The 24,984-nt window shown below is 42.6% G+C and overlaps 2 protein-coding genes across 3 annotated transcripts in view; one reads left to right on the top strand and one right to left on the bottom strand.

Annotated features, from left to right (window-relative positions):
- Positions 1-2,126: 2,126 nt before the first annotated feature.
- On the top strand, positions 2,127-17,707 carry MESD (mesoderm development LRP chaperone). Its single transcript, XM_035132042.2, has 3 exons — positions 2,127-2,355; positions 4,366-4,598; positions 6,833-17,707. The coding sequence occupies exons 1-3, from the start codon at positions 2,173-2,175 to the stop codon at positions 7,095-7,097; spliced, it is 681 nt and encodes a 226-aa protein (XP_034987933.1). The 5' UTR covers positions 2,127-2,172; the 3' UTR covers positions 7,098-17,707.
- CEMIP (cell migration inducing hyaluronidase 1) overlaps positions 14,339-24,984 on the bottom strand; it is a 170,601-nt gene continuing 159,955 nt past the window's right edge. For both annotated transcript variants that reach the window (XM_035132099.2, XM_035132097.2), the window contains exons 21-29: positions 24,594-24,774; positions 23,080-23,295; positions 22,690-22,901; positions 21,797-21,982; positions 20,745-20,949; positions 20,005-20,088; positions 18,888-19,045; positions 16,621-16,721; positions 14,339-15,912 (exon numbers count right to left, since the gene is read on the bottom strand). In XM_035132099.2, the coding sequence (XP_034987990.2) occupies positions 15,785-15,912; positions 16,621-16,721; positions 18,888-19,045; positions 20,005-20,088; positions 20,745-20,949; positions 21,797-21,982; positions 22,690-22,901; positions 23,080-23,295; positions 24,594-24,774 (1,471 nt within the window). In that variant the 3' untranslated portion in view covers positions 14,339-15,784. The remainder of the gene's footprint in view (positions 15,913-16,620; positions 16,722-18,887; positions 19,046-20,004; positions 20,089-20,744; positions 20,950-21,796; positions 21,983-22,689; positions 22,902-23,079; positions 23,296-24,593; positions 24,775-24,984) is intronic.

Here is a 24,984-nt window from a genome sequence, read left to right on the forward strand (position 1 = left end):
TCAGCATGCAAGCGCCTTGTCATTGAGCTACACCTGCTCCCGTGGCATGTTTATGTATATATTCTCAAGAGCCACTTCGAGCTTTTGATAGAGAAAGCCAGGGTATAATTTCTGCAAATAAATTAAGCTCAACTTGCCATTTCAAGGCATGATTTGGTGTGAATGGAGATGGTACTATCGAAAGCAAAGGGGCTACTTTAAAAACTATAGCTAATCTATGGGTCTGGAGAATACAAACAATGCCTCTGTGAAAAGTCAATCTAAAGCATTTTAATATACTCCGGAAGGCACCCAGAGTCGCTGCAGGAATAACACTTCAATTATATAGTCCAGCTCAGGAAGGGTGGGGGGTCTGCTTATTTTGTGCTTGTGCACTGTAGTCTCCTTTGATGTTGTTTTTTAAAAAGGCCTTACGGGTGCGCCCACAAATTCCTGTTCATGGTGGTGACTCGTTTTTTTTTAATCAGTCATGTTATCCATGCAGACTGCCCTGAAAAGTGCTTATGTTTTTCAGCCTAATAAGACGTTGTGACTAAAGGCATCCAGACATTGTCTGCTGTGGTCTTGCATTTGCCGCGTACAATGATATTTGTCTCTACACCAAACTGGTGACTTTTCTGTGCACAAAGCACTAATAAAGTTACATACTTTTATTTTCTTCTTCAGAAGTAAATACCTATCTGCTACTTTTTGGAAAGTAACTTAACTGAGCAATCCTAACTATAGCAAGCCACTGTAATTTTGTTATCCTCACAGGAGAGAGCTTGATGGGAATTGCTGTCCTTTCTCAATGATGTCTGTTGTGGTTTGGGCTGTCTTGGCCTCAGCAAAGAACAATCTCCCCCTGGAAAACACAAACACACACACACACACACACACACACACACACCACCTAGATCAGGAAACAGAAAAGATTCATTATTCATATACCATCTTTCTGCCAAGCTGCAGCTTGTCAGTGTAGACCAGGGTTTCCCAAACTTGGGTCTCCAGCTGTTTTTGGACTACAACTCCCATCATCCCTAGCTAGCAGGACCAGCTGTCAGGGATGGTGGGAATAGACAATACTGGGTTAGACAGACCAACTTTAAAATAAAACAAAAACACAGGATTAAGATAATTGCTAGGCGTTGCTAAGTATAAAATGTTTTGTTCCTATTATTTTGCTGCTGGTTTTCATGTGTTTGAGAGCCACCTTAAGTATTTCTTCTAGAAATGGAAAGGCAATATACAAATTTAAAATAATAAGAATAGGCATTAAGAAGATTGCATGGTTGGCTGGATTCTGTACCTACAGTTCTCAGGTTCTCTGAGTGTCTCAAGAGCACGGAATATGATATTACTGTACAGTGGTACCTCGGTTTATGAACACAATTGGTTCCAGAAGTCTGTTCATAAACTGAAGCAAACTTTCCCATTGAAAGTAATGGAAAGTGGATTAATCTGTTCCAGACGGTCCGCGGAGTACTTAAACTGAAGCGTTCATAAACTGAAGCGAGCTTTCCCATTGAAAGTAATGGAAAGTGAATTACAGACGGGTCCGTGGAGTACTCAACCTGAAACATACTTAACCCGAAGCATGGGTGTAATTGGTTCCGGAAGTCTGTTCATAAACTGAAGTGAACTTTCCCATTGAAAGTAATGGAAAGTGAATTAATCCGTTCCAGATGGGTCCGTGGCGTTCGTAAACCGAAAATTCATAAACCGAGGTGTTCATAAACCGAGGTTCCACTGTATTATTATCATCACCACTATCATAATTTATTTGGTGTTATTGCTATATTTATTGTTATTGTTATTATTATATTTATTAAATTTGTATTCCGCCCGTCATCCAAAGATCCTAGGGCGTTTCACAGCAGAGAAATATGGCTTCCTCTTTCCCTTCAGAAACAAATGTAAACGGAAAGGAGTTTTGTTCTATTCAATTTCGAAAACATGGTTCGTCCCGCTCCCCCCCCACCCGCAGTCTGAAATGGTACAGCCCTCCGTCGCTCGTTCCTTCCGGCTCCTTCCCACTCACCCACCCTCCTCCGCCCGTAGCTTTCAAATCTGGATGCCCCGCCCACTTCTCCACATCTCCCGGCGCCGGCGCAGAACTGGCAAGGGGGCGGGATCGGGGCGGAAGAACCTTCCCCAGCCAGTGCCGGCGTCGCCGCGCGTCGGGACAAGATGGCGGCGGCCTACCGATGGCTGGGCCTGGTCTTGGCGCTGTGTGCCTTGGCGGCCGCTGCCTCCACAGCCGAAGAGCCAAAGGAAAAGTCCCCTGAGCAGGTGAAGATGGAGAAGAAGAAGAAAAAGGACATTCGGGACTACAACGACGCCGACATGGCGCGGCTGCTGGAGCAGTGGGAGGTATGTCCGTGAGGGAAAAGGCGCAACGGACATCCCAAAATGGGGGTGAGGATCGCGGGGAAGGGGTGCCCACCGTCCTCCTCGTCTAGTTCCTTGACAAGGATCTGGGGCTGGAGTGCAGGCGAGTTGCGCTCGCCAAGGGTTGTATCCAACCCCAGTCCAAGAAAACCCCCAGAAAACTGACAGAAATTAGAATTATCAGAGTTAGAAGGGACCCTGAGGATCATCCAGTCCAACCCCCTGCAATGCCGAATAGGCAGCTATCCCATTCAGGGTTCGAATCTGCAGCTTGGGCGTTATCAGCATTATCATTATCATTTGTACCCCACCTATTTGACTGGGATGCCCAGGTTCGCTTCCCTGCTCCTCCACATGCAGCTGCTGGGTGACCTTGGGCTAGTCACACTTCTCAGCTGCATGTGGAGGAGCAGGGATGCGAGGTGAGTGAGTTTGTTGTGGGGGAAGAAGGGAAAGGAGATTGTTAGCCGTTTTGAGACTCCTTAGGGTGGTGATAAAGCAGGATATCAAAGCCAAATATAACATTACACGTGCAGAAGCCCAGGAGGAATAGGGGTAGAGAAGTTGGTTGAAGTAAGGTTGGCAACCACACCGTGAGACTAAGAAAACCAGGTACAGTATTATGGAAGTCAGAACACTTCCAGTACTTTTACTGGGGTGTCCTAGCAATGCGTGAAACTTAAGTTGGGGTTTTCAGGTTCATAAACTTAGTATTAAGTTCAGTAGCTTGAACTGCTTCAATTTTGTTTTATATTATACATATATATCTGTTTGTTTTATGATATTATGTGTGTGTGTGTGTGTGTGTGTGTGTGTTATAGAGAGAGAGCGTGAGAGTGTTGGAGCATGGAGCTGATAACGCCAAGGTTGCAGGTTTGATCCCCACATGGGACAGTTGGATTAGATCAGGCATCACCAAACTTCGGCCCTCCAGATGTTTTGGACTACAATTCCCATCTTCTCTGACCACTGGTCCTGTTAGCTAGGGATCATGGGAGTTGTAGGCCAAAACATCTGGAGGGCCGCAGTTTGGGGATGCCTAGATTAGATGATCCTCAGGGATCCTTCCAACTCTACAATTCTATCATTGGTATATGCATGCTGCTTTGAGAAGAGTATGGATTTTAAAGTTTAAATTAGGAGCTGTTCTCTGAAATAAGGAATAGGAAGCAGGCCTACTGAAAGGTTTAAAGGACTATAAGCAAAACTCAATAATAATTAGCAGCCCTCTTTGCTTTTGTAGTGACAACCACCAGTGCATTTTGTATAGCAGAATAATAGATAAAGCAGGAGTTTCATATGATTCGGTTCCTGCAAGGGGCCTTGCTACTGCATTTTGCACTAATAGGCTTTTGAACACTTTTCAGGGGTAGCCCAACACAGGCTGCATCACAGCAGCCCAGTTTCTTTAGTAACCAATGGGCATGTGATTAGCAGGTTAACCTTTTCCCAGAAAAAGCTACAGGTGGTACACCAGCTGTAGCTTGGCAAAATCACTCTGCCCCCACCTGTCTAAATTTCAGGAGTAGTCTGAAACTGCTTATTTTTTCAGATGGAGTTTCATGTAGGTAGAATACGTCTTTTAAAGTCAGTTTTCAGTTTTCCCATTAGTACTCCCTTATCTGAATTAATATTTTGTTTTGCTTCCCACATCTAGACCCTCAGTGATCTCTGGTGCTGTTACAGTAACTAGCTTGTTGAGTGGGCTGCTTGGCACATAAAGTAATGCCACGCACTCATTATCCAGAGTGCTAAATTGAAAACCAGATTTCTATTTCTGAAACAGAAAAAGGTTGTGTTCTATTATTTCAGCATGTAGAAAGCTGCATTAGACAAACGGTTTCTACATATGCATACAAAATGTGCATGTTCTTCTAAACTTGAGATCATTCAATAAGCCTAATTTTTCTAAGACATACCTTGTTGCAATCAGGATACGACAACCTGTTCCAATGCATTCTTAAGTGTTCCTGTATTTTGTTTCCAACACAGAAAGATGATGATATAGAAGAAGGAGATCTTCCTGAGCACAAGCGTCCAGCCGCACCAATAGACTTCTCCCAACTTGACCCAGGCAAGCCTGAGAGTATCTTGAAGATGACCAAGAAAGGGAAGACTCTTATGATGTTTGTCACTGTGTCAGGAGAACCTACTGAAAAAGAGACAGAGCAAATTACTAATCTGTGGCAGGGAAGTCTTTTCAATGCCAACTATGATGTACAAAGGTAGGTTTTTTGTCTTGGAGTTGCACACCTGTCCTCACTTGCCTGGTTTAATTTTCATTTTGTATGGGCTTTGTTTATATGTATGACCATCTAATTACTGCATGTTTTAAATTATTACCTTCTTTCTTGTATTTTTATCTGTATTGAGGATATGAAAAATTGTTTGAAAGTTTTCAAAAGAATGGCATGCTCAGTTAGGAAGATTGATGAAGTTATCATAATTAATAGCTTTATTCTGTCCTTTTCCTTTGATGTAACCTTCCCCCTCCTGAGACAGAGGCACAGTGCTCATTCATGCTGAATGCAGTCTTATTAACCATTAGTAAAAGAAAATTCTAGTAATTTCATTTCGTAAAAATAAACTGTTGAAACAGCCTCATATTTTCCTATATGAGGAAGGAAATAATCTAGAAGCCATTTCAAACATGTGTTTTTTTAAGTGCATGCCTTACGGCTGCAATCTAGTATACACCTATCTTATAAGTCCCATTGAACATAGTAGGACTTAATTGTTGTAGAAACATACTTGGATTAGTTTGGAAAAGCGTAGTCGACTTTAAAACCTGTTACAATTTGCCAGTGGGCTGTGAAAATGGATGCTTGTGGCATCCATACACATATACTCTCCCCTTCCCCCCAAATTGGAATTTGAAGATAGAATGTAAGAATGTAAGAAAAGCCACTCTGGCTTGAATCAAAACCCTATCAAGTCCAGAAACCTCTTTCCCACAGTGGCCAACCATATGCCTGTGCGAAGCCAGCAAGCAGGGCACGAACCCAACCATACTCTGCTGCCTGTGTTCCCCAGCAGCTGATATTCAGAGATACTACTTCCAGTATAAGAGGGAGAGATGTATCCATTGTGACTAGGGTTGCCAGACTCAATAGAGGACAGGGTTTCTGTGCCTTTAATTGCCCTGCTCTCTTTTGAGTCTGGAAACCTTAAAGAGAAACCAGCAGACCCTTTGTTTAATTTCCAAGCAAAGGGTCTGCTGGTTTCTCTTTAAGGTTTCCAGACTCAAAAGAGAGCAGGGCAATTAAAGGCACAGAAGTCCTGTCCTCTATTGAGTCTGGCAACCCTAATTGTGACTGGCTTAGCTGCCATGAATTTTGTCTAATCCCCTTTTAAAAACTGCCCAAATGGGCGGCCCCCGCCACATCTTGTAGCCGTGATTTCTGTTGTTGAATTATGCACTCTGTGAAGAAGTTCTCCCTTTTGCCTGTCCTGAATTTTCCACCATTCTATGGGAGAAATTGTTGTGGAACTGAGCAGCTCTTTATTGTGTTGTTTTCAGCTCCTCCCAAGAAAGCCATGGAACCAAATATCTGCACCTGATAGGTGTAACTCATTAAAAAATATACTTGAGAGAAGTAGGAGGGATTACTGTACATGACTTCACTTTGATGATACGGAGCTATTTCAGTGTACTACAAGGATAAATTCCTATGAAATCTTGAGACACAAGCCAATATTTTAACATCAGCATATGTAGAGGCATTTTTTTAACCCCTAAGCATTTGTTAGCCAGATACTTTGCATTTTCCCATTACATCTAAAATAAAGCTGAGACCAATCTCTTCTAGCAGGGATGGGAGATCCTTTTTCAACCCAGTGACCACATTCCCTTTTGGGCAACATTCAGAGTGTGCACGCTGGTCGTGGGCTGAGCCAGAGGCAAAAAGAGGCAGAGAAACAAATGTAAACTTTACCTTTGTACATTAAGATAGTTTCTGCACATGCCCTACTCTGTCCTCCATCAAAGCAAAGGGTCATATCACAGTTCAGGGACACATTCTCTTGCTATGCAGTAACATTCAGCGTGCAAAGCAGGGCCAGTGCGGGGTGAAAAGAGTTTCAAGGGCCAGATAGGGAGACTTGGAGGGCCACATTCAACCTTTTGCCTGAGGTTCCCCATCCTTTGCTGCATCAGTGTGTCTCCCCTCCACCATAAATTTGAATAAGAAATGCAGTGGGCTGTATTTTCACAAGGTAGTAAATTGTAATATTCTTACTTATGAAGGGGGTAATAAAGCCTGCAGTGTAGGTTTATTTCTTTTCTTTCTGAGACAAACACATCTTGCTCTTAAGAAATGCAACATGCCACTTAATCCTTGGGGTTATTTATCGTTCCTTTTTTTTGCGAGGGGTGGGGCGGAGGCTCTTTGCTGCCTGAAATGTAAATTTTCAATACTTATAAGGCCGGGCACTAATTGAATGCCCTTTTAAAACCTAGGTTTATCGTCGGTTCAAATCGTGCCATCTTTATGCTGCGGGACGGAGGCTATGCGTGGGAGATCAAAGACTTTCTGATAAAACAGGAGAGGTGTGCGGACGTAACGCTGGAAGGTCAGGTATACCCTGGTAAAGGAGCCAAGGAAAGCGAAAAAGGGAAAAATGAGACAAAGCCCGAAAAATCCAAAAAGAAAAAAGATACTGAAAAGAAATATGGACCCCTCAAAGACGACAACCGTGCAACCAAACCGAAAGAAGAGCTCTGAGTTAATTTGACTGTAGAGGAGGATTGGTGGGAAGTTTAGAAAGGAGAAAATAGGGTGTCCTTTCTGGGTTTCAATTCAAGGGACCAGTTTACTTATTAATGAGAGGCATTTGTTCAGTAACAGCAACGTTAATGCTTAACATCAGTGGATTGCTTCTTTTAGATCTGGAGTTGATATATTGTGCCTTGACTACTTTCAAGCAGTTGTTTTTTTCAAACAGTTGTCTGTTTAAAGTTTAAAACGAGCACCTGTGTGTTTGCCTTCAGTATTATGGACATTCCTCAAAAGGATGAGAGGGGAAGAGCTGTTGGATTTCTGCTGCCAGGTGAATGTTTCATTAGTGATAAGAAACAAGACTTAACTCCTCGGAGTTTCTACCTTTGCAATATTGTCATTGATGAAAATAAACGATACCCCTTATTGAAAGTGGCAACCTCAGAATTTCAGCTGTAGTGCCAAAGCAGATTCTGGAAAGCACAGGTTTGACGCATGCAATTAGTGTTTTTATGTAGGTTGGTTTCACTGCTGGTGGTCAAATGCCCAGCTGAAGTGGGAAGAAACTTGTCTGTTGAATTAACAGATTTAGGGTGTCCATAGGCTAAGGGTGAGCCAGTTAATTTACTCTAAACTTCCTCAACCTGGTGCCCACCAGATGTTTTGGGCCACGACTCTTCGCATTCTGACCATTGGGTCAGCTAACTGTGGCTGTTGGAAATGGTAGTTTAGAACATCGGGGAATAGGCTGAGCCATGTGATAAAAGGCTGAGCCAATCCAGTAAGAGGAATGTAACAAGAATAGCAAATGTATCAAGATGCAGTTAAGCCTGACACTAATTGAAGAGCTTAATTCCAAAGGGGGGGGGGGCTTAAGTCAATTTTGACCAGTATTCCATTTGGAAGAAAATTATTTCTGACTGCAGTACAGTGGTACCTTGGCTGACGAACGGCCAAGCCGTTCAAGTACAAAGGTACCACTGTACAGCCTTTTTGAATGCCAACACGATTTTCAAGGCTTGGCAACAGTTACTTAGGCCCAAATTTTATACAAGTTCTTCCCCCGCCCCGCCCCTTATTTGTAGCACTCATGGCAAACATCTACAGGCCAAAATTGGTTTTTTTTTAATTAAGCCCCTTTTGGAATTAAGCTGTTCAATTGCAAATGGGCTCAAGGCATTCCAGAACTGAAGTGACTATAAACTGGGGGCTTACTCTGTTTAAACACAGAGGCTGTGCTGGTTTCCTTCTTAATGTTAATTTGAAAGAATGCTGCCTTGGTGTATAAGTTTATTTCAGATTTGTGGACACTGCAGCAGATTAGATCATTCCACGTTTGAACTTTTTGAATATAGTTTGTATTTTTCTGGTGCCAAAAATACTTCCAATACTTAGGGTGCCCTAATTTGTTCATTCATATATAAAGTTTATAGATAATTGGGAAAACATTGCTGTCACCATGAACACTCCCTCCGGAATGTCAATAAATTTGTACCTTTTTCAGAACAAATTGCTGTTTGACACGTGGAGTCCTGTGTTTGGACACAGCTGTCTTGTGATGTCTGTATCTGCTCAGAGTGGCCACTAGATGGCACCATTACATGCCAAATTCAGATGTTGAGAAGCCTTCAGTGGCTTCGATCCTCTTGATTCTTGGACCATTTATATATGAATACCATTGATAAATGCTCTCTCTTGGCCGAATTCAAGGTTTTGAAGGAGATGAGAGGTTAAGTGTTAATGAATAGCTGAGTACTGTACTGTGTTTGTCCTGAGACTTCTGTTTAAACCCCCCCCCCCGGGTTTTATTTTCATTTTTACTTGATTTTTAGGGATTTTGCTTTGAAAGGGCTCTCCTGCGTTCCATTCTGCTGTTACAAAAGAACAGGGAAATGTTGAGAAATAGAATCACATAGGTGGAAGGGACCACAAGGGTCATCTAGTCCAACCCCCTGCAATTCAGGAATCTTTTGCCCAGTGTGGGTCTCAAACCCATGACCCTGAGATTAAGAGTCTCATGCTCTACCAACTGAGCTGAATGTAGATGCATTTTTTTGTTGTTCAGAGGCGCTTAAATCTCGCATGCAAGATGTGCTTTTTAAAAAGATGCCAGTTTTTGAAAATGCTGCCTGCCAAATTTGTCTGGTGTGTGCCTGATGAAAAGCTGGCTGGTCACCTGTAGTAAGTAAAAATTTCTTCCAGGTGACTAGGTGGTAGCTTTTTTTTAGGACACAAACAAAAGGCATTAGTATATGTGGCAGCTTAGCAGGCTACAAAATGCCCCGCAGGACAGTTTTGAAAATGCAGGGTTAGAAACAACCAAATTCACATACTTTATATCCCTCTGATTTTAGTGGAGGGGGAACACACTTGTGTTGGAGTCACTGGGGCTTGAAGATCACCAATCTTCCCTGGCTGCCTTTGGCTGGGAAGCGTTTGAACTGAGAGGCAGTTGCTTTTGTGTGTGCCTCTTTCAAACCATCAGTGTGTCCAAAATTAGATGTGGGCATTCAGGCTAGCAATTCTTGATGACTTTTTTTTTTTTTTGCAAGGCTTAATCGTTAGCTGTATCATGCCTTGCTCTTCTGGTTCTGAAAAGGTCGTGTGACTGCTCTGCACACAACTCCCAACTGCAATTGTGGCAATTGGTTTTTATGCAGATTGCAGTTCCTTGAAGCTAGCATCCCGATTCTCCGGTTTGAAAGTTCTAGACGAGTGGATCTGCAAGATGCATTATTCAGGATAGATTTTGTCAGTTTCTTTGATTATTTAAGGGCAATCAAGTATGTTTTAATCTGTTGGACTTTTTCTAATTATGGGGCCCATAACCCCAACATCATCTTTGCATGTGCAGACTCCCCAATTCAAGTGGAGGGAGGCAGGGGGAAAGAGAGCGGAGTTAACACAACCAAGAAGACATCTGCCTGAAACTTTAGAGACCCATTAGTAGTTGGAATAGAGAAAACTATTACTTTGACCAACTAGTCGCCTGAGTTGGTATCAGGCAGCTTTCATACACAGGTAAGTAGATGAGCAGCCAGAACGAAACTATTTTTCTCAGCTTGATCAATGCCATTGTTGTGAAACCTACAGCCATTTCAAGGACAAAGCATCCTTTGACAGAGAATCTGATTATCTCTTCGGTTGGCGTTTGGCCAGTGACATCCAGTCTAGTCAGCACTGCGGCGAAGGGACAGAGGTAATTCTGTTCTTTGTAGCAGATTTGGTGAGTGACAGGTGGGACGTAAGGCAACTCATTCAAGTGATGGTGAAGTTGTAGGAACAGGAAAAACAAATGAGTACCATAAATAAATCAGAACAGTTTCTGTACATAGAACACTATTAATGTAGGAGTTTACATAAATACAGGAAAATGTACCTTTTTTCTAATTACCGGTAGCTGCTATGTATCTCCCGAATGCTTTTGTAAATCCCATGTCTCTCTACAGTGGCCCTACGTCATGTGGCAAACATGTTTTGAATCTGAACATTTAGAAGAAGCTGGATGTGGCATGACAGAAGTCTGCTGTTAAAAGTAAAACAAAAATTCCACGGGAGGCATACAAGCTCTAGAGTGAGCTTGAAGTAGTCCTAGAACCCAGCTAGAAAATAATTTGTAACGTGTTTGAAGTGAACACCATCTTGTGGTTTTTTGAGCACATGATACACTTGGTATTTAGCTGCGTGGAAATGAATCCAAGGCGCAGGCTTATAATAATGAAACTTTAATAAAGTTTTAAGGCAATAAGGGCTTAAATGGCATGAAGTTAGAGAGATCAAGAATAACTACAAGCTTCCTACCCTACCTGGGTTATGATGGTTGCCTTCCCAGGAACCGCCTCTATCCATGGGCTGCAAATCTAAACATGCTTACTAGGAGACGGACGCCACTAAACACAGTGGAACTTCCTTCTGAGTAAACATCATAGGATTGCAATGTTAGTTGCAGAAAATAAGCCGCCTCCAGATTTTATTAAAGCTTTTTCGTAGTACAATGATAAAAGAAACTTAAAAACAAAAAGAGAAAGAAGAGAAAAATGCAGTCTCCTCTCTCTCAAAGTCGTCTCTTAACCTTTGTCTCACACAGAAAGTGGTGGACCCTGCCAGGTCTCGCTTGGGAGCTTTCTTCTCAGTTTCTCACTCTGGAAAGTCTTCCTTTCCCTGCCTCTCACACAGGGTTCTTCCACCAGCTCCGTGTGCGTGTAATCCTTGGACCCAAATAATGGCCCAGAACAGAGGACACCAAATAAAAAGAGAGAGAGAGAAGGAAGGATGGAAGAAGGGAAGGGAGAAGGAAAAAAAAGGACTTCCAACTTTCTGATGGTCAGTTACATAAAGGAAATTATTCAAAATGTTCACTCTAGGGTGACAGCCAACTAATAATAATAATAATTTATTGATACCCCGCCCCCCCAGCCAAGGCCGAGCTCAGAGCGGCTAACACCAAATATAAAACAACTAGTTAAAATACAATTCAGCAACAAGACTTAATACATTAAAATTAAAAATGCAGCCTCATACAAAAGGGAAAAAGAAAGGGAAAATGGGGGAGGGGATCAGGTTGCCTTCAGGCCAAATGCCAGGTGGAACAACTCTGTCTTACAGGCCCTGCGGAAAGAAATTAGGTCCCGCAGGGCCCTGGTCTCAGGAGACAGCATTCCACCAGGTCGGGGCCAGTGTTGAGAAGGCCCTGGTTCTAGTTGAGGCTAATCTGATTTCCTTCGGGCCCAGGACCTCTAAGGTATTACTATTTATGGACCTTAAGGTCCTCCACGGGGCATACCGGGAGAAATGGTCCTGTAAGTACGAGGGTCCTAGGCCGTAAAGGGCTTTAAAGGTCAAAGCCAGCACCTTAAATCTGACCCTGTACTCCACCGGGAGCCAGTGCAGCTGGAAATGCACTGGGCAAATATGCTCCCATGGCAGGGACCTCGTGAGGAGCCTCGCTGCAGCATTCTGCACCTGCTGGAGTTTCGGGACAGCTTCAAGGGCAGCCCCGCGTAGAGCGAATTACAGTAGTCCAGCCTGGAGGTGTTGCATGGATCACTGTGGCCAGGTCGGGGTGGGAAAGGTAAGGGACCAACTGCTGTTCCACTTTCCCCAATCTTCAGATCCAAATGTCTCAAATAAGCCCCCTCAAAGGGGGGGGGGAGAGGCAATATTGAGTTCTTACTAGGTTTATGTAGATACAGAAGGAATCAGAAATTAGCTGCATTATTAAAGTATCACCAGCTAGCTTGACTATTGGAGGTGTTAAAAACCCTTGGAAGTGGCCTGTTTTAATAAGCTGTGTCCATGTGTGCCATTCTCTTCATGTATGCAAGTCTGTCAGGTGGATCCCATGAGAGCTTTTCTTTGCTCAAGCAAAATTCCTCTTGCCTTATGAGTGCCTGGAGCTTTGGCGGGATGTTTCTGCAGCTGCCACTTGCATCTTTGAGAGATCATGTGTTCATCTTTCATGCTTACCTTTGCCTTTGGGTTTCCCAAGTCTCTGCTTGCCATTTAATTAATTTCCTTGCATTTGCAGCAGCGGAAATTCTGTCTGGAGTTAAATCTTTTAAGTCTATGAGAGGTAGGTGGTGGATATGCTGTGTTATCGGTAGCAAACCACTAGGGGGTGGTCGCGCATAAGGAAATGAGGCAGTAAATTTCTGCTGTTGGAAGTCAAAATCTGATTGTATTTGCTTGCTTTGCCTTCCAGAATGGCCACCTAGCAGGTTTTCAAGTACCTTGGCCAGGTTTTCATTTTTTTGATTTCTTAAGACCGTGAGATTTGTGCACTTCATCTCTGTTCTAAACTTAAAAGATCAATGGTGATTTTAAATGTGTGATTAGATTTGTACAAAGGAGCAATGACTGAGTCAAACCCCCAGCCAGGGCAGTCACCAACTCCAAAGAGACTGATCTACTCACATTATAAAAATACTGGCTGTTATCTACCCATTATTATTGACAGGCAAAGTTGTTGAGCTTATTTTAGGGGAGCCAAAGCTTTGGGGGGGGGGGTCACTAAGCGTCTCACGATCTGCCACAGATGTACCTGTTGGGCATGCCTGAGATGGAGCAACAGTTTGGACAGGTTTTCTGCCCTTAGTATTTCAGTCACTTGGGACCAAACTGCAGGATTGTTTACATTTCTGGTCTATAGGGCAACATTGGTGAATATGCACCAATTTGTTGTAAGGAACCAATCACCCTTCCCTTTGTCTGAATTTGGTGCTTTCAGGATATATACTTCACTATCCAGACATGGAAAAACCAGGGGTGGCTTACAACACCTCTGTGCGTGGGAATCTTGTGACTTTGAACAACATAAAATAATTCAAATGGTACAGGTTAGGGATGGGCGAATCTGACGACTTCAGTTTCTCTGTTTTTATTTTTAGTATTCTTTCCCTTTTTCCACGTTTCCATATCAGTTTGAGGTTGCCTAGTACATGTTTTGTTTTGTTTTTTGCAAAGCAATTTCCCCTAATACAATGCATTTTTGTATGTTAGTGAAAATATGCAAAAGAAAATGCACACTTTATCTCACTGTGTACATTTTTGTACACGTTACGTGGCTAGAGAACTGTATTGCAAAACTTGGAAGTGTGAATTTTAATGGATGGTTATCTCGTTATGGAAAGTGAATATTGTTTGAGTTCACTTTTTATTTAAGCGAGCTTGGCAGCTTCTGTGCATGGAAGGGGTTGTGCTTTAGTTTGTGCTGTTCCTCAAGTGGAAAAGTACCTTGGGCTGGTCCTGCTCATTTAAGAGGGACAGAATTAACATGATCAAAATCAATTTTTTTAGCCTGTGATGATGGAGCCTTCTGCCCGAGAAGCTGGAGAGCTGCCGGCAGAGTAGACAAGAATTGGCCAGGTAACATGGTACCTAAACAAGGAGCCATGGTCTTCATTGCAAATGTCAGGACAGTTTCTCCTCGCTCTGTCTGGACTTCTCCATTCTGGAGAGGATAGGGAGCTTAACAATGGATAAGTCAAGGCTCTGGATCTGAAGGGTTAATAAGGGCCTACATGGCTATGCCGCAGAGGGTTGTGGCAGTAAAGGGAAATAGTATCATCATGGGATTACTGATGCTACGCACCTTTGGGATAGAGTCTGAGTGACATGACACCATCCTTAGACTGACAATGTGCATTATGCTGGCAGGTTTAGATCAGTTCTTTGTGGGTGATGATGGTCTGTGCTATCAGTTCATTGTGATAAAATAATCCAACACAAGTAAACGGCACACACGCACATAAGAGTTGCATTGAAATTTTATTCCAATAAATGTGTATTCCAAACAACTAAATGTTAATTAAGTTGTAAGCGAAAACATTTGGAAGTAACATTCCAAGAGTTTTTGTCCTTATACAAACAGGCTGCCAAGGGAAGTACCACATTCTGGAGCCCTTTGAAGTTTTCAAGTGCAAAGCAGATTAGCTGAAGAAACATTTCCATGACCTTACCCTATTGTACAAAACAATTCCCGTAACAGCATTTATCTCTTCAGCTTTAATCTTCTTTGTGCCTTTTGCAATAAATTAATAGAAAATTAAATCTTTTTCAGCAGGAGCTTTAATAAAATATACAAAACACTATACATCTAGTTCCGAAAAAGGACCAGCTATTTCGGGTAGAATACTTGGAGTGACAAACACACACATAACACACAACCCTCCCTAAGACTCTTGGAAAAAGCAGTATTTCTACAATGCAACCTTTGAAAAGCAATATTACAGATTGCGAATGGAGACCATTCAAACTTCAATCAGTCACTCAATTAAAAAAGAGCACACATTGAAGGCAGTTTGTTGATGACCCATAAATATTTTCTCTTCCCTTTTTTAAAAAAAATTTTTAAAAGGGAAAACTTTCTGGGTGACAGCCTCACTTCTGAAGCAGTTAGATATTGGCAGGTGAGGGGACATACTTTGATGTGCTTTTATTAATAAAAAAGTAGCTGGTAGCAGGAAGCCCAGGCACATTTTTTTCTTTGAGAAACTGATAACATTTGTCCTTCATAAGCTGATCCTTGGCCACAGTGATTTGGTCCTTTGTCACAAGAGACTCTTTGTGAAGATCAAGCAACCTCTGCAATAGCCTGAACAACTGCAGCATTCAGGTATTCAGTGGATCGCTGATGCACAGGCAGAAATAGGATATCAGTCTGTGCTTATGAAATGTGCTGCCAGCACACCAGAAAGTTTGTGAGGAGATCAACAAAGCATTTTCAGTTATTGCCGTTGTGTCTGATACTGACTTCTGCTTACATTTTCATATATACATAGCCAGGAGCTCAACTTAGAAGTGCATGTTTTTTTTCCTGAGTAGATGTCTGAAAGTTGAGACTGGAAAGTTGAGACCGGAGGAGGAACACTTTGTACATTTCTACTGATTCAAAACCTGAGACTCCTACAGACAGACACGAAGGAGACCATTGCAGTACACCAAGGCAACATGATGTGAAATCAAACCTTTCTTATCACAAATACACTTGTGAGAGGAACACACCTATTACTAACTGTATCCTGGACTGCCTACGGAATGTTGGTTGTCTGATGTGGCCATTTAACCCATTCACAATAAGGTTTCTTCTATGTACATCATCAAAATATACTACATCTTGAGCACGCCATGTGCCTCAATGCATTTTCCATTGAGGGTGTGCTAATGAGCAGGAACACACAATGCAGGTCACTTTCTCACAGTTTCATTTTCTTTACCACTGGAACTGGCAGAGCTTGGAAAATCCTCACTGCTTCGTCATCCGTCTTCAGCGTAACCCAGAAGGGCCGGAAGCTGCCCTTATATCCAACAAAACCCATTTTATCTGAACGAAAGGAAAAAGGATAGTTGAGAACCTCCAAATGACTGCTTTGGAACCAGCAAGAAGGGAGCAACCATGGACATAATTTTAAGTGGTGCCAAGAACCTGGTGTATGATATAAGTGTTCTTGTACCGATTGGGAACCGTGATCATGGTGTTATCATACAACATGTCTGTAAGTGGACAGCTGTCCAAGGAAGTCCAACATAGCCACCTTTGACTTCAAAAGGGGAGGCTTCTCAAAAATGAAGGTACTTGTTAAAAAAAAAGGGAAGTTGAATGATAAAGTCAGGGGGTCACTTCTCTCCAGAATGTTTGGAGGATGCTTAAAACCACAATAATGGAAGCTCTGCTAGAATGTATAATGCAGATCAGTAAAGAGGTATTCTCCCTAAAATTCTTTTGCTTGTTGAGGTACTGTTCTCTCCCCATGAATTCCCTAAGCATTCGCATCTTGAAACTCAATGGAGATCCACCAGCTCAGTTCTGCTGAGCCTGAAATCTGAAGTGGTACAACACTTCTTCTAGCCCACTGTCCTTTGGTCCCCAGCTGTTGGACTACAGCTCCCATCATCCCCAGCCAGCAGTCAAGGATGATCATCTGGGGGCCAAAGATTGAAGAACACAGTAAACTGAAACACTTTTGAACATCCCTATTAATTCTTGGAAATGCAAGTATAACAAAGGTTCTTTTATAAAATAGCTATTTACCTTTCAATTTAAAGCCCCTCTGTGCTCCAAGTTTCTCCAGGACGGTAGTCCATGGACCTCTTGAAACGAACCTTCCTTTAGATGTCATCACCACTATAGAACTACAGGAGACAAAGGCATCCATAAACCATCTACTCATCCATTGAGTGATTTAATTTGGTAAAAGCTACTAGCTGTGCAACTCTGGGGTGCTGGTCCCTGTATCAATCCATTCATATCTCGTCAGGCATGCATAATTTATTCTGAAGATTAGCAAACACGTCCAATGAGGCCACCTTACGTCTGTTATCAGAAAAGGTTGGTATGTATAATGTTTGCAGGAGCAATGAGAAAATTGTGGGATATGTCAGTCAAATCCAACATTATAAGAGAGGACTAACTGCCTCTATGTGACAGTCAGTTGGTCTGCTGTTGATAGGAGTGTTAAGTAGTAAATGCTCTGATGGAGTCTTCTTAGGACTCACTAATATATAGTACAAGGGTCAGCAAACTTTTTCAGCAGGGGGCCGGTCCACTGTCCCTCAGACCTTGTGGTGGGCTGGACTATATTTTGGATAAAAATATGAATGAATTCCTATGCCCCACAAATAACCCAGAGATGCATTTTAAATGAAAGGACACATTCTACTCATGTAAAAACATCCGCAGGCCGGATTTAGAAGGCGATTGGGCCACATCCGGCCCCCGGGCCTTAGTTTGAGTACCCCTAATCTAGTATATAGTTTATATGTTATGTAACCTAAGTATGTGCTCAATACTCAAGCTACAGTAAAGGAGTTTATGTTATTAACATTCAGATTCATGTGTATTTTTCCTTAAGAGGGACAAAAGGGATTATCAACCAAGAAGGCAGGAAGGTAGAAGGCATAATTATTAAAAGGTCTCAAACAAGTTAGCAATCCACTTGCTGCTGTGTAAACTCAAACAAGGAATCATTTAACTGCTATATTATATAAATGTTCCTACATTAATCACACGGCTGCTATGCATATGGCTTGTTAGGCTACATCTACAAAAACTGGGTTTTCTGGCTGTTCCATACATAACTTAGCACAAGAATGTGCCAGAACACAGACTTATTTAACCCCCACCCACCCAAAAAAATCTCTCTGGATGCCATTTGCCTTGATACAGCAAATGCCTATCCAATACCATATCAAAAAGCATAACTCAGAATGAATTTGTAAACCACATTGAGGTTTTTTTTTTAAAACCACCCCCCCAGTAACTCAGTTGGTACGTTTTATTAAATGAGGGTTAGTGCAGAGTGGGTTTTCCCACACCTGTCTTTAACATTGATCGGGGTGGGGCAATTTCCACCCTCAAATCAAGTCCTTTTTCTGGTTCATGTCTGTTTTGTATGTACTGTATTGATAAATATGTTCTGATCCACGTATTAGTCTGAGGAGTGCAAATCAGGTTGGTTTGCTTAAAAATGCAGACTGAACTAAGTCCTTGAACAGCCCTAACACACTTTAGAGTGAATTCTGCTTCATAGCATAGCCGGGTCTGGGTCAGAAACGTGTTCATTTTAAAAACATTTTCCACACTAACTTTCTGAAACCCTCATGGCTTCCATTTTGCCATGAGGGTGCTGGCCCTGTAGCAAGAACAGCATGCATGAGTTGATGGCACAGACCACACCACCTCCCATAATCCATTGCCCATTATTTCTGTTGAGTGTGCCACCTTTAAGATTTTCTCTCTCTCTTCCACATGCAAGCCTGAACCTGTTAAGATGTTCAAGCCTTCTTATAGTTAGTTATTTTCATGCTCTCCCTCTTCCTGGCCAGCCTCTCCTCTTGCAACGGCAGAACATTTGCATCCCTGTTTGGTGCGGACTTTGTGTAGCCATTCACTGTCTCTGCCTGGTTTGGCTCGAGGAGTGCTAATCACCTGCTTTAATCCAGAACTCCACTGCTCCACCCACCCACCCACTGTGCTTCAGTTTCTGCCTCTCCACCCTTCTGGTCCAGAAAACATATAATTATGTTGTTAAAGCTGACAACATAGAACACTCAGCACCATATACATAGCACACTAATATAAGGAGCCACCTGCACGGTTCAAAGTATTACATGTAAGGTTCCAGTAAGAGACACTCCCTCCTCAACACCTTTTGGCCCACAAGTGGTTGGATATGGATCCAAGGGACAGGGGGCGAAGCTTCCATCAAACTTTGTTGCAGGACCCTTTTTTTTTTATGTTGCTCAAAGCGTTTATCCACTTTGCCAGAACTTGAATGCCCTCATTTCCCATCAACTTACTTTTCCCGAATGTTACTGACATAATTGATCATCTGTGCTGGGATTCCTTGTAGAACGGAGTTTTTGAAACTCATCCGGTCAACAACTCTCCCATCATGCCCATTGATCACAACTACTTGGATACCATCTTCGGAGAGATAAAACTTCCTGCCGTCAACCTGGGGAACAAATCAGTTCTTGCTGTTTATCAGGGAGACCAGAGCAGTAACAGTTGACAATTCTGGATTTTCAGAAGTAGAGGTTGGTTTGAAATATAGTGTATGAAAGAAAGGAAAGAAAATAAAAAGAGGCAGACCTCAAAATATGAAAAATTTCAAATTTTTACATTTAACTTTGTGTTGTTGATTTACGGTGCAACACTGGAAATTAGTCAAAAATTATGTATTTCACACACCCCATTTCCATATGTATTAAGCATCTGGAAACACTGATGAAAAGGGGGCAGGGAAATGAAATATAAAGTATCTAGCAACCCCATAAAAACTTATTTTTGAACAAGTAATACTCAAAAGTATTACTAGAAAATGATGTGGCAAAACAGGCTGGTGAGGTGTCCCAACAGACCAAAGAACTGAATAATGGTGGCATATTAAAAACTTACAGGGTATTCCCCCCCCCCTTTTGATTCTAAGGCAGTCTTGTTGGGCATTAGGACAAGAAAGCAACAAATCGGCAGCAAGCTGATTGCTGCTATGAAAATAAGACTGGTTCCAAATCGCAGCAAAATGTAAAAAATAATATTTATAGCAACCAAGGAGCATGTGATCATGTATAAATTCAAACATCAAAGTCCAGCTTTAATTATGACTTGGTAGAAAATTAAGCCCAATTCTAAATATCAACTTTCCTTGCTAGTAATACGAAATCCATTCAGATTCTGTTCAACAGCACTTTAAAAGAATTCAGGAACAAATACAGATTCTTCCAGATAAGCCTTGGTTAGATCTGTTAGTTTTCTCAATTATTTCAAGTTTCTTTCATTAACTGCGTATTTTATATATATTCTGTTACAAATTGTGTCCCATAGAAGATGACTTTTGGCTATGTTAAAATATAATGAAAAGTTTCTAAAACATAAGAGAGTGTTAAAAATACTCAAGAGCAAAGAAAGACTTACTGAGATATACGCAAAATCATCCCTGAGATGGAAGTATTTGGTCTTGTAGCTGTCCAGCTTCAGTTCTACAAAATGGTCCTTGTTCTGGTTTAAAACAGAAAATAAAGTTGGTATTTCTATTGACTTTCAGAACCATTCTTTTAGACATGCTTTTTTTTCAAACATACATTTATTTTGGGAGTTACGCTCTCACATTTTGTGGTTCAGTTCAAATGCCTCAAAATGTTATTTTAAACGAGGCATCCCCAGTTTATGTCTTGCCAGGAATTTAACTCCTTGGCAATTTTTGGGGAGTCTTACGTGGAATGATCTACAAATATGACAAGGGACATTCAGAATGCTTGGGGGCAAATGGAGAGCATTCTGGACCCCCTCTTGCAATAGCTTCTGACAGCCAGTGGAGGAGAGCTGTTGTACACTGCTCCCCGTACCCTAAAGGTATAATCCCAGGACTCCCCCAGACCTTTAAAAAGGTAGCACATAGCAAAGATGAAACCCTGGAGGAGCTGCTGCCAGTCAGTGTAGCCAATATTACGCTAGGTGGACTAATGGTCTAATTCAGTACATAGCAGCTTCCTAGTTTCTCAACAGGAATCTTGTTTTTCCACTGTGGGCAAAATAAGACTGCCCATAAAATGGGACTGACGTATGTTTGATGAGCTTCCAGAAGGAAAATTATCCACAGATTTAATCGGAAACAAAGATCCAGGAAAATGGCAACAGTAAATCAGCTACTTTACCAGGTGTGTGCTTGGCAACTTTTTGGGCATTGGCACATCCACCGAAGGTTGCTCCTCATATTTTGGGTAGGCTCTCGCTTGGCAGTCGCTGGACCCTGCTTTCCTGGGGATGTTGGCTTTGATCCTGATTCTCTCGCAACCTCTGACGGAGCAGAAGGCAAATGGCTCCTTTTCGTGTTGAGCCTTTAACTTGAGAAACAGCAACCTATGGGAAAAGATGGAAGAGCCGTGAGCATCCTTGACTGTGATGCCGCCATAGCTGGAACGGGACGAAGCTCATCCTGGAAATGGCAGATATTAATTAAACCCTTCCACTGCACCACCATTAAAGTGCCTTGTTCTTGCCAAAGAATCCTGGGAACTGGTTTGTTAAGGATGTTGAAACTTATCTCTGGAAGGGGGAGCTTTATATGTGCATTGGGTGTGCTTTAAATGAATGATGTGGCCCATTGATACAAGCATTTCTATACATCCCAGGCAGGTGCTCTCCTATACATCATTCTCACTTCCAGGCGCAACTGCAACATCTCATATTATTAGAGGCTCCTCAAGAAATTTGACATTTACAAGTGTGTATGTAAGACAAGACTACACTAGCTTGGCGCCCTCCAGCTGTTTTGGACGAAATCTCCCAGCCGGCACCCAGTCCCTTCACTGCCACTGATGCCCAGCTTTTTCTTTTCAAAACTTTCCCATTGGGTCATCTGGCTGGCTCTTGTGAGCCCAGGATGCTGGACTCGGCTGTTGGGCTGATCCCCAATTTACGTTCTTATGCAAATCGATCATTCCATATGACAAGGTGGTCAAAACTGCAACAAGGTAGGAGAGACCCAAAATGGCATGGCTTTACTTGTTGAAGAGGAATGATCACCAAAGATGGGGAAATTGCCACCGGAGCTGAATCTGAAAGATGGCATATAGACTAGACCCGAGGATGTCATTTGTGCATCCATTAACAACAACCCTGCACCCAACACATCTCTACAATCCACCAAAACAATTCTGTGTTTCAGAGAGCTTTAGGACATGGGACATGCTTGCTCTTTCCTTACCCAGTGTCCTCATCCCAATAGTAGTATCCCTTGGAAGCATATCGATACTCAAGCCTGTCCATCTCATGAGCCTGGTAGAATGTCCCTGTTTTGCTGGTTTTCTTCAAAAGGCGATCGTGGATGTCAGAGAGAATGGAAAATGTCGTCCCTTTAGGATAGCAAAGCCCAACTTGGATCCAGTCATTCCTAAAATGATAATGATGATGATAATGATGATGATTGCAACAATAACAACCCCAAGCTCTATGACTTATGTTTTTTTATGAAACGTGTCGCAAGTCAAATCCCACTCACTCCAAAAATAAAATACATTTACTTCCAAACTGGCTAAAAAAATTTCAAAGAGGGCCAGAGGGCCGACCAAAGTTGCTGAACTTTTTTTTAGGATTGAATTGTTGAGCTTTTTAGGATTGAAGTTGCTTTTTTAAGGATTTGACCCCAGGACATATACTGCCATGGGGGCCAGATTAAATCGACTGGCGGGACAGATTAGCCCCCCCCCCAAAAAAAACACGGACTTTGGACATGCCTGGGCTAAATGTTTACATGTTGGGCAGAGTCGATTCCAAAGAATCTAAAGATCCCTTATAGCAATACAGAGCAATCCCTCTGTAGCGAGCCACCACCTTCTATGAGTCAGAGATTAACTTGGCCCACGCAGTGCTTCGAATATTTATCTCATGACTTCTTTACATCCATTCTAAGGGGACTTGGATGTTTAGGTGAGAAGATGGTAAAACTTGCAGAGGGTTTCCTGGAACAATGATGTCAGGCCTGGAAGAATGCAATGGCTATTATAACATCACCACCACCACCCCTTCCTGGCTTTCTTTAGCAACTTGAAGCCATATTCCTGGATCGAAATGCTGTTTTTTAACGGGCCACACACTCACTTGTTGAAGTTAATGAGCCAGATAGCCAGTTCCTCGGGAGCAGTCTTGTCCCAATGGATGGTGTAGCCCTTTTGTAGAGTGATCACAGGCTGATATTGCTGGTAGTGGGCACTCTTACTCAGAGCCCCCTCCAAGTACAGAGGGTGTCCGTAATGGTCGTTTTTTATTATTTTCATTCTCAGGTTGGCTGATTTGTAGGCTTGGATGTACACCTGAAGTCAAAGCAAAGCAAAACTTACTTCCTTTTAAAGAGCTTTAAGGAAGAAGAGAGGGATCATGCATAGGGGAGAGACCAGTAATCCCACAGCAATGATCTGCTGTCAAGGCCAGAACTGCAAAAGAACTGTGAGCCAGCAAGATCCAAATTCTGAACACGCCCATCAGTCTTACCTGTGCATATCGACCACTACAGATCGAACCCCTCCAGTCAGGGACATCAATACAGTCTGGGTGCCTAATCAGCCAATTATCTTCCTTTATAAGATACGACCCAGGATATTCAGATACAGAGCCGTCAACATCATGGAAAACTGATGTTTTATCCCCATCCATATCCAGCCCATTGAACCAAGGTCCTGGTTCTCCAAAAAACACTCGAGATGTTATCTGAACAGAAGGGAAAATATGACACATTAACCAATTAATTCTGAACCAATAGCTTAGTAACTGCTTGGAGCTCCCCCACCCCCAAAGTCCAGAGCTTAACACAGAAGCTTCCTATTTTTCTGCAGTCCATTTCTGCCCTGAAAAGAACACGGCAGCCCTGTGTGAGTTGTCCTGGATTCTTGGCCGTGGACTCTGGGACTGATTGTGGAGTTCAAAACAGCTTGAGGGTTACCCATCCTGAAATCCTACCAATTAGTTTCCAGGCCCAATGTGAAGCCCTGGCTTGGACCTATGAAGTCTTCTTTGGTGCAGGACCTCAAGGGAAGCCTCTTCCCGCATGAACTCAGCCGGACCCTGGAATTGTCATCTGAGACCCTTCTTTGTGTGCCCCCCTCCATGCGAGGTCTGGCGAGCATCAACATGAGAACTGCCCTTCTCAATGGTGGCACCTCGCTTGTCGAATGCTCTCCCCAGGGAAGTTTACCTGACTCCAATGTTACATATCTTTAGATGCTAGGCACAAAAAACACCCCCTTTTAATCAGGCCTGTGGCTTTTTACTATCTATGGCTTTTTGCATGGGTAGGAAGTTTTAATGTAGCAGTTTTTTTTAATGCTAGTTTTAATGTATGTATGTATGTATGTATTGCTTAAAATATTGTAAGTCATTTTGAGTTGCTGTGGCAAAAACCCAGAAAGTGAGTGTTCCACTTTGTGAACGTTCTTTGGAACCCGAACGTCGGACGGGGCTTCTGCAGCTTCCAATTGGCTGCAGGAGCTTCCTGCAGCCAATCAGAAGCCACGCTTGGGTTTCCGAACGTTTTGGAAGTCAAACGGACTTCCGGAACAGATTCCGTTCAACTTCCAAGGTACGAGTGTAATACTAAATTCACTAATGATAATAATTTTGCTAAGCCAAGGGTGGGGGACCACAGGCCCAGGAGCAAAAGGTTTCTAGTCCTCAGGACTCTCTTTATGCCACACCTCCTTACAGGCCACACCTTCCTCACAGACCACCCCTCTCTCCAGTTTCTTAGCCTGGCTGGAATGTGTCCTTAAACTGTAATAAGGCTTCTTGCTTTCCTGGAGAGGTGTACACATAGGAACCTTTGACTTTTGTATGGCTAGCCTACAGCCCACCGTACAAAAATAGGAGGTGCACCTGTTGCCCCGCCCACCACTGCCATGTGACCCTCAGAAGGTAGCCAATGATGGAATGTAATTCTTCTGTTGCAAAATGTCCTCCCTCCGCATGCACTGAGCCCTGCGATGGTGAGCCCGCATTGAAAGCCAACTCACCGGGACGTCCTCAAAGAATATGTTTGTGACGTTGTTGTTGGGGCAGCTCTGCCAAACGTTGTTAAGGCGGAACGCCAAAGCGCTGGTGTGGCGGCCTTCCAATGCAGCAAACTTTCGGAAGGTGCAGTTCTGGACATTGATGGGCCCATCGTAAAACTGAATGCCTCTAATGGGGAAATTCCTAAAGCACGTTTTTGTTTTTTTTAAAAAAAGAGATAGAGAGATGAAGTTATTAATCTCCTTGCAGTGAGTTACCACTGTAAACGTAGACTGCATTGTAGCTCCACATGGGCTTCAGCTGACAATTTCACACTCCACTGGAAAAACTAGCTTCTATAATCTGCTAGGTCTTTATATATATATATATGAGGAAAACCGTGCGATTCTGAAC

This window comes from Zootoca vivipara, chromosome 14 (genome assembly GCF_963506605.1).
Source record: "Zootoca vivipara chromosome 14, rZooViv1.1, whole genome shotgun sequence".
Taxonomy (NCBI): Eukaryota; Metazoa; Chordata; class Lepidosauria; order Squamata; family Lacertidae; genus Zootoca; species Zootoca vivipara.

What these genes read in the sequence shown, in the direction of transcription:
- MESD (XM_035132042.2), top strand. Translation starts at nt 2,173, where the DNA reads ATGGCGGCGGCCTACCGATGGCTGGGCCTGGTCTTGGCGCTGTGTGCC. An exon ending in GGCTGCTGGAGCAGTGGGAG is followed by an intron (nt 2,356 to 4,365) that starts GTATGTCCGTGA and finishes TTTCCAACACAG; the next exon opens with AAAGATGATGATATAGAAGA. An exon ending in GCCAACTATGATGTACAAAG is followed by an intron (nt 4,599 to 6,832) that starts GTAGGTTTTTTG and finishes TTTAAAACCTAG; the next exon opens with GTTTATCGTCGGTTCAAATC.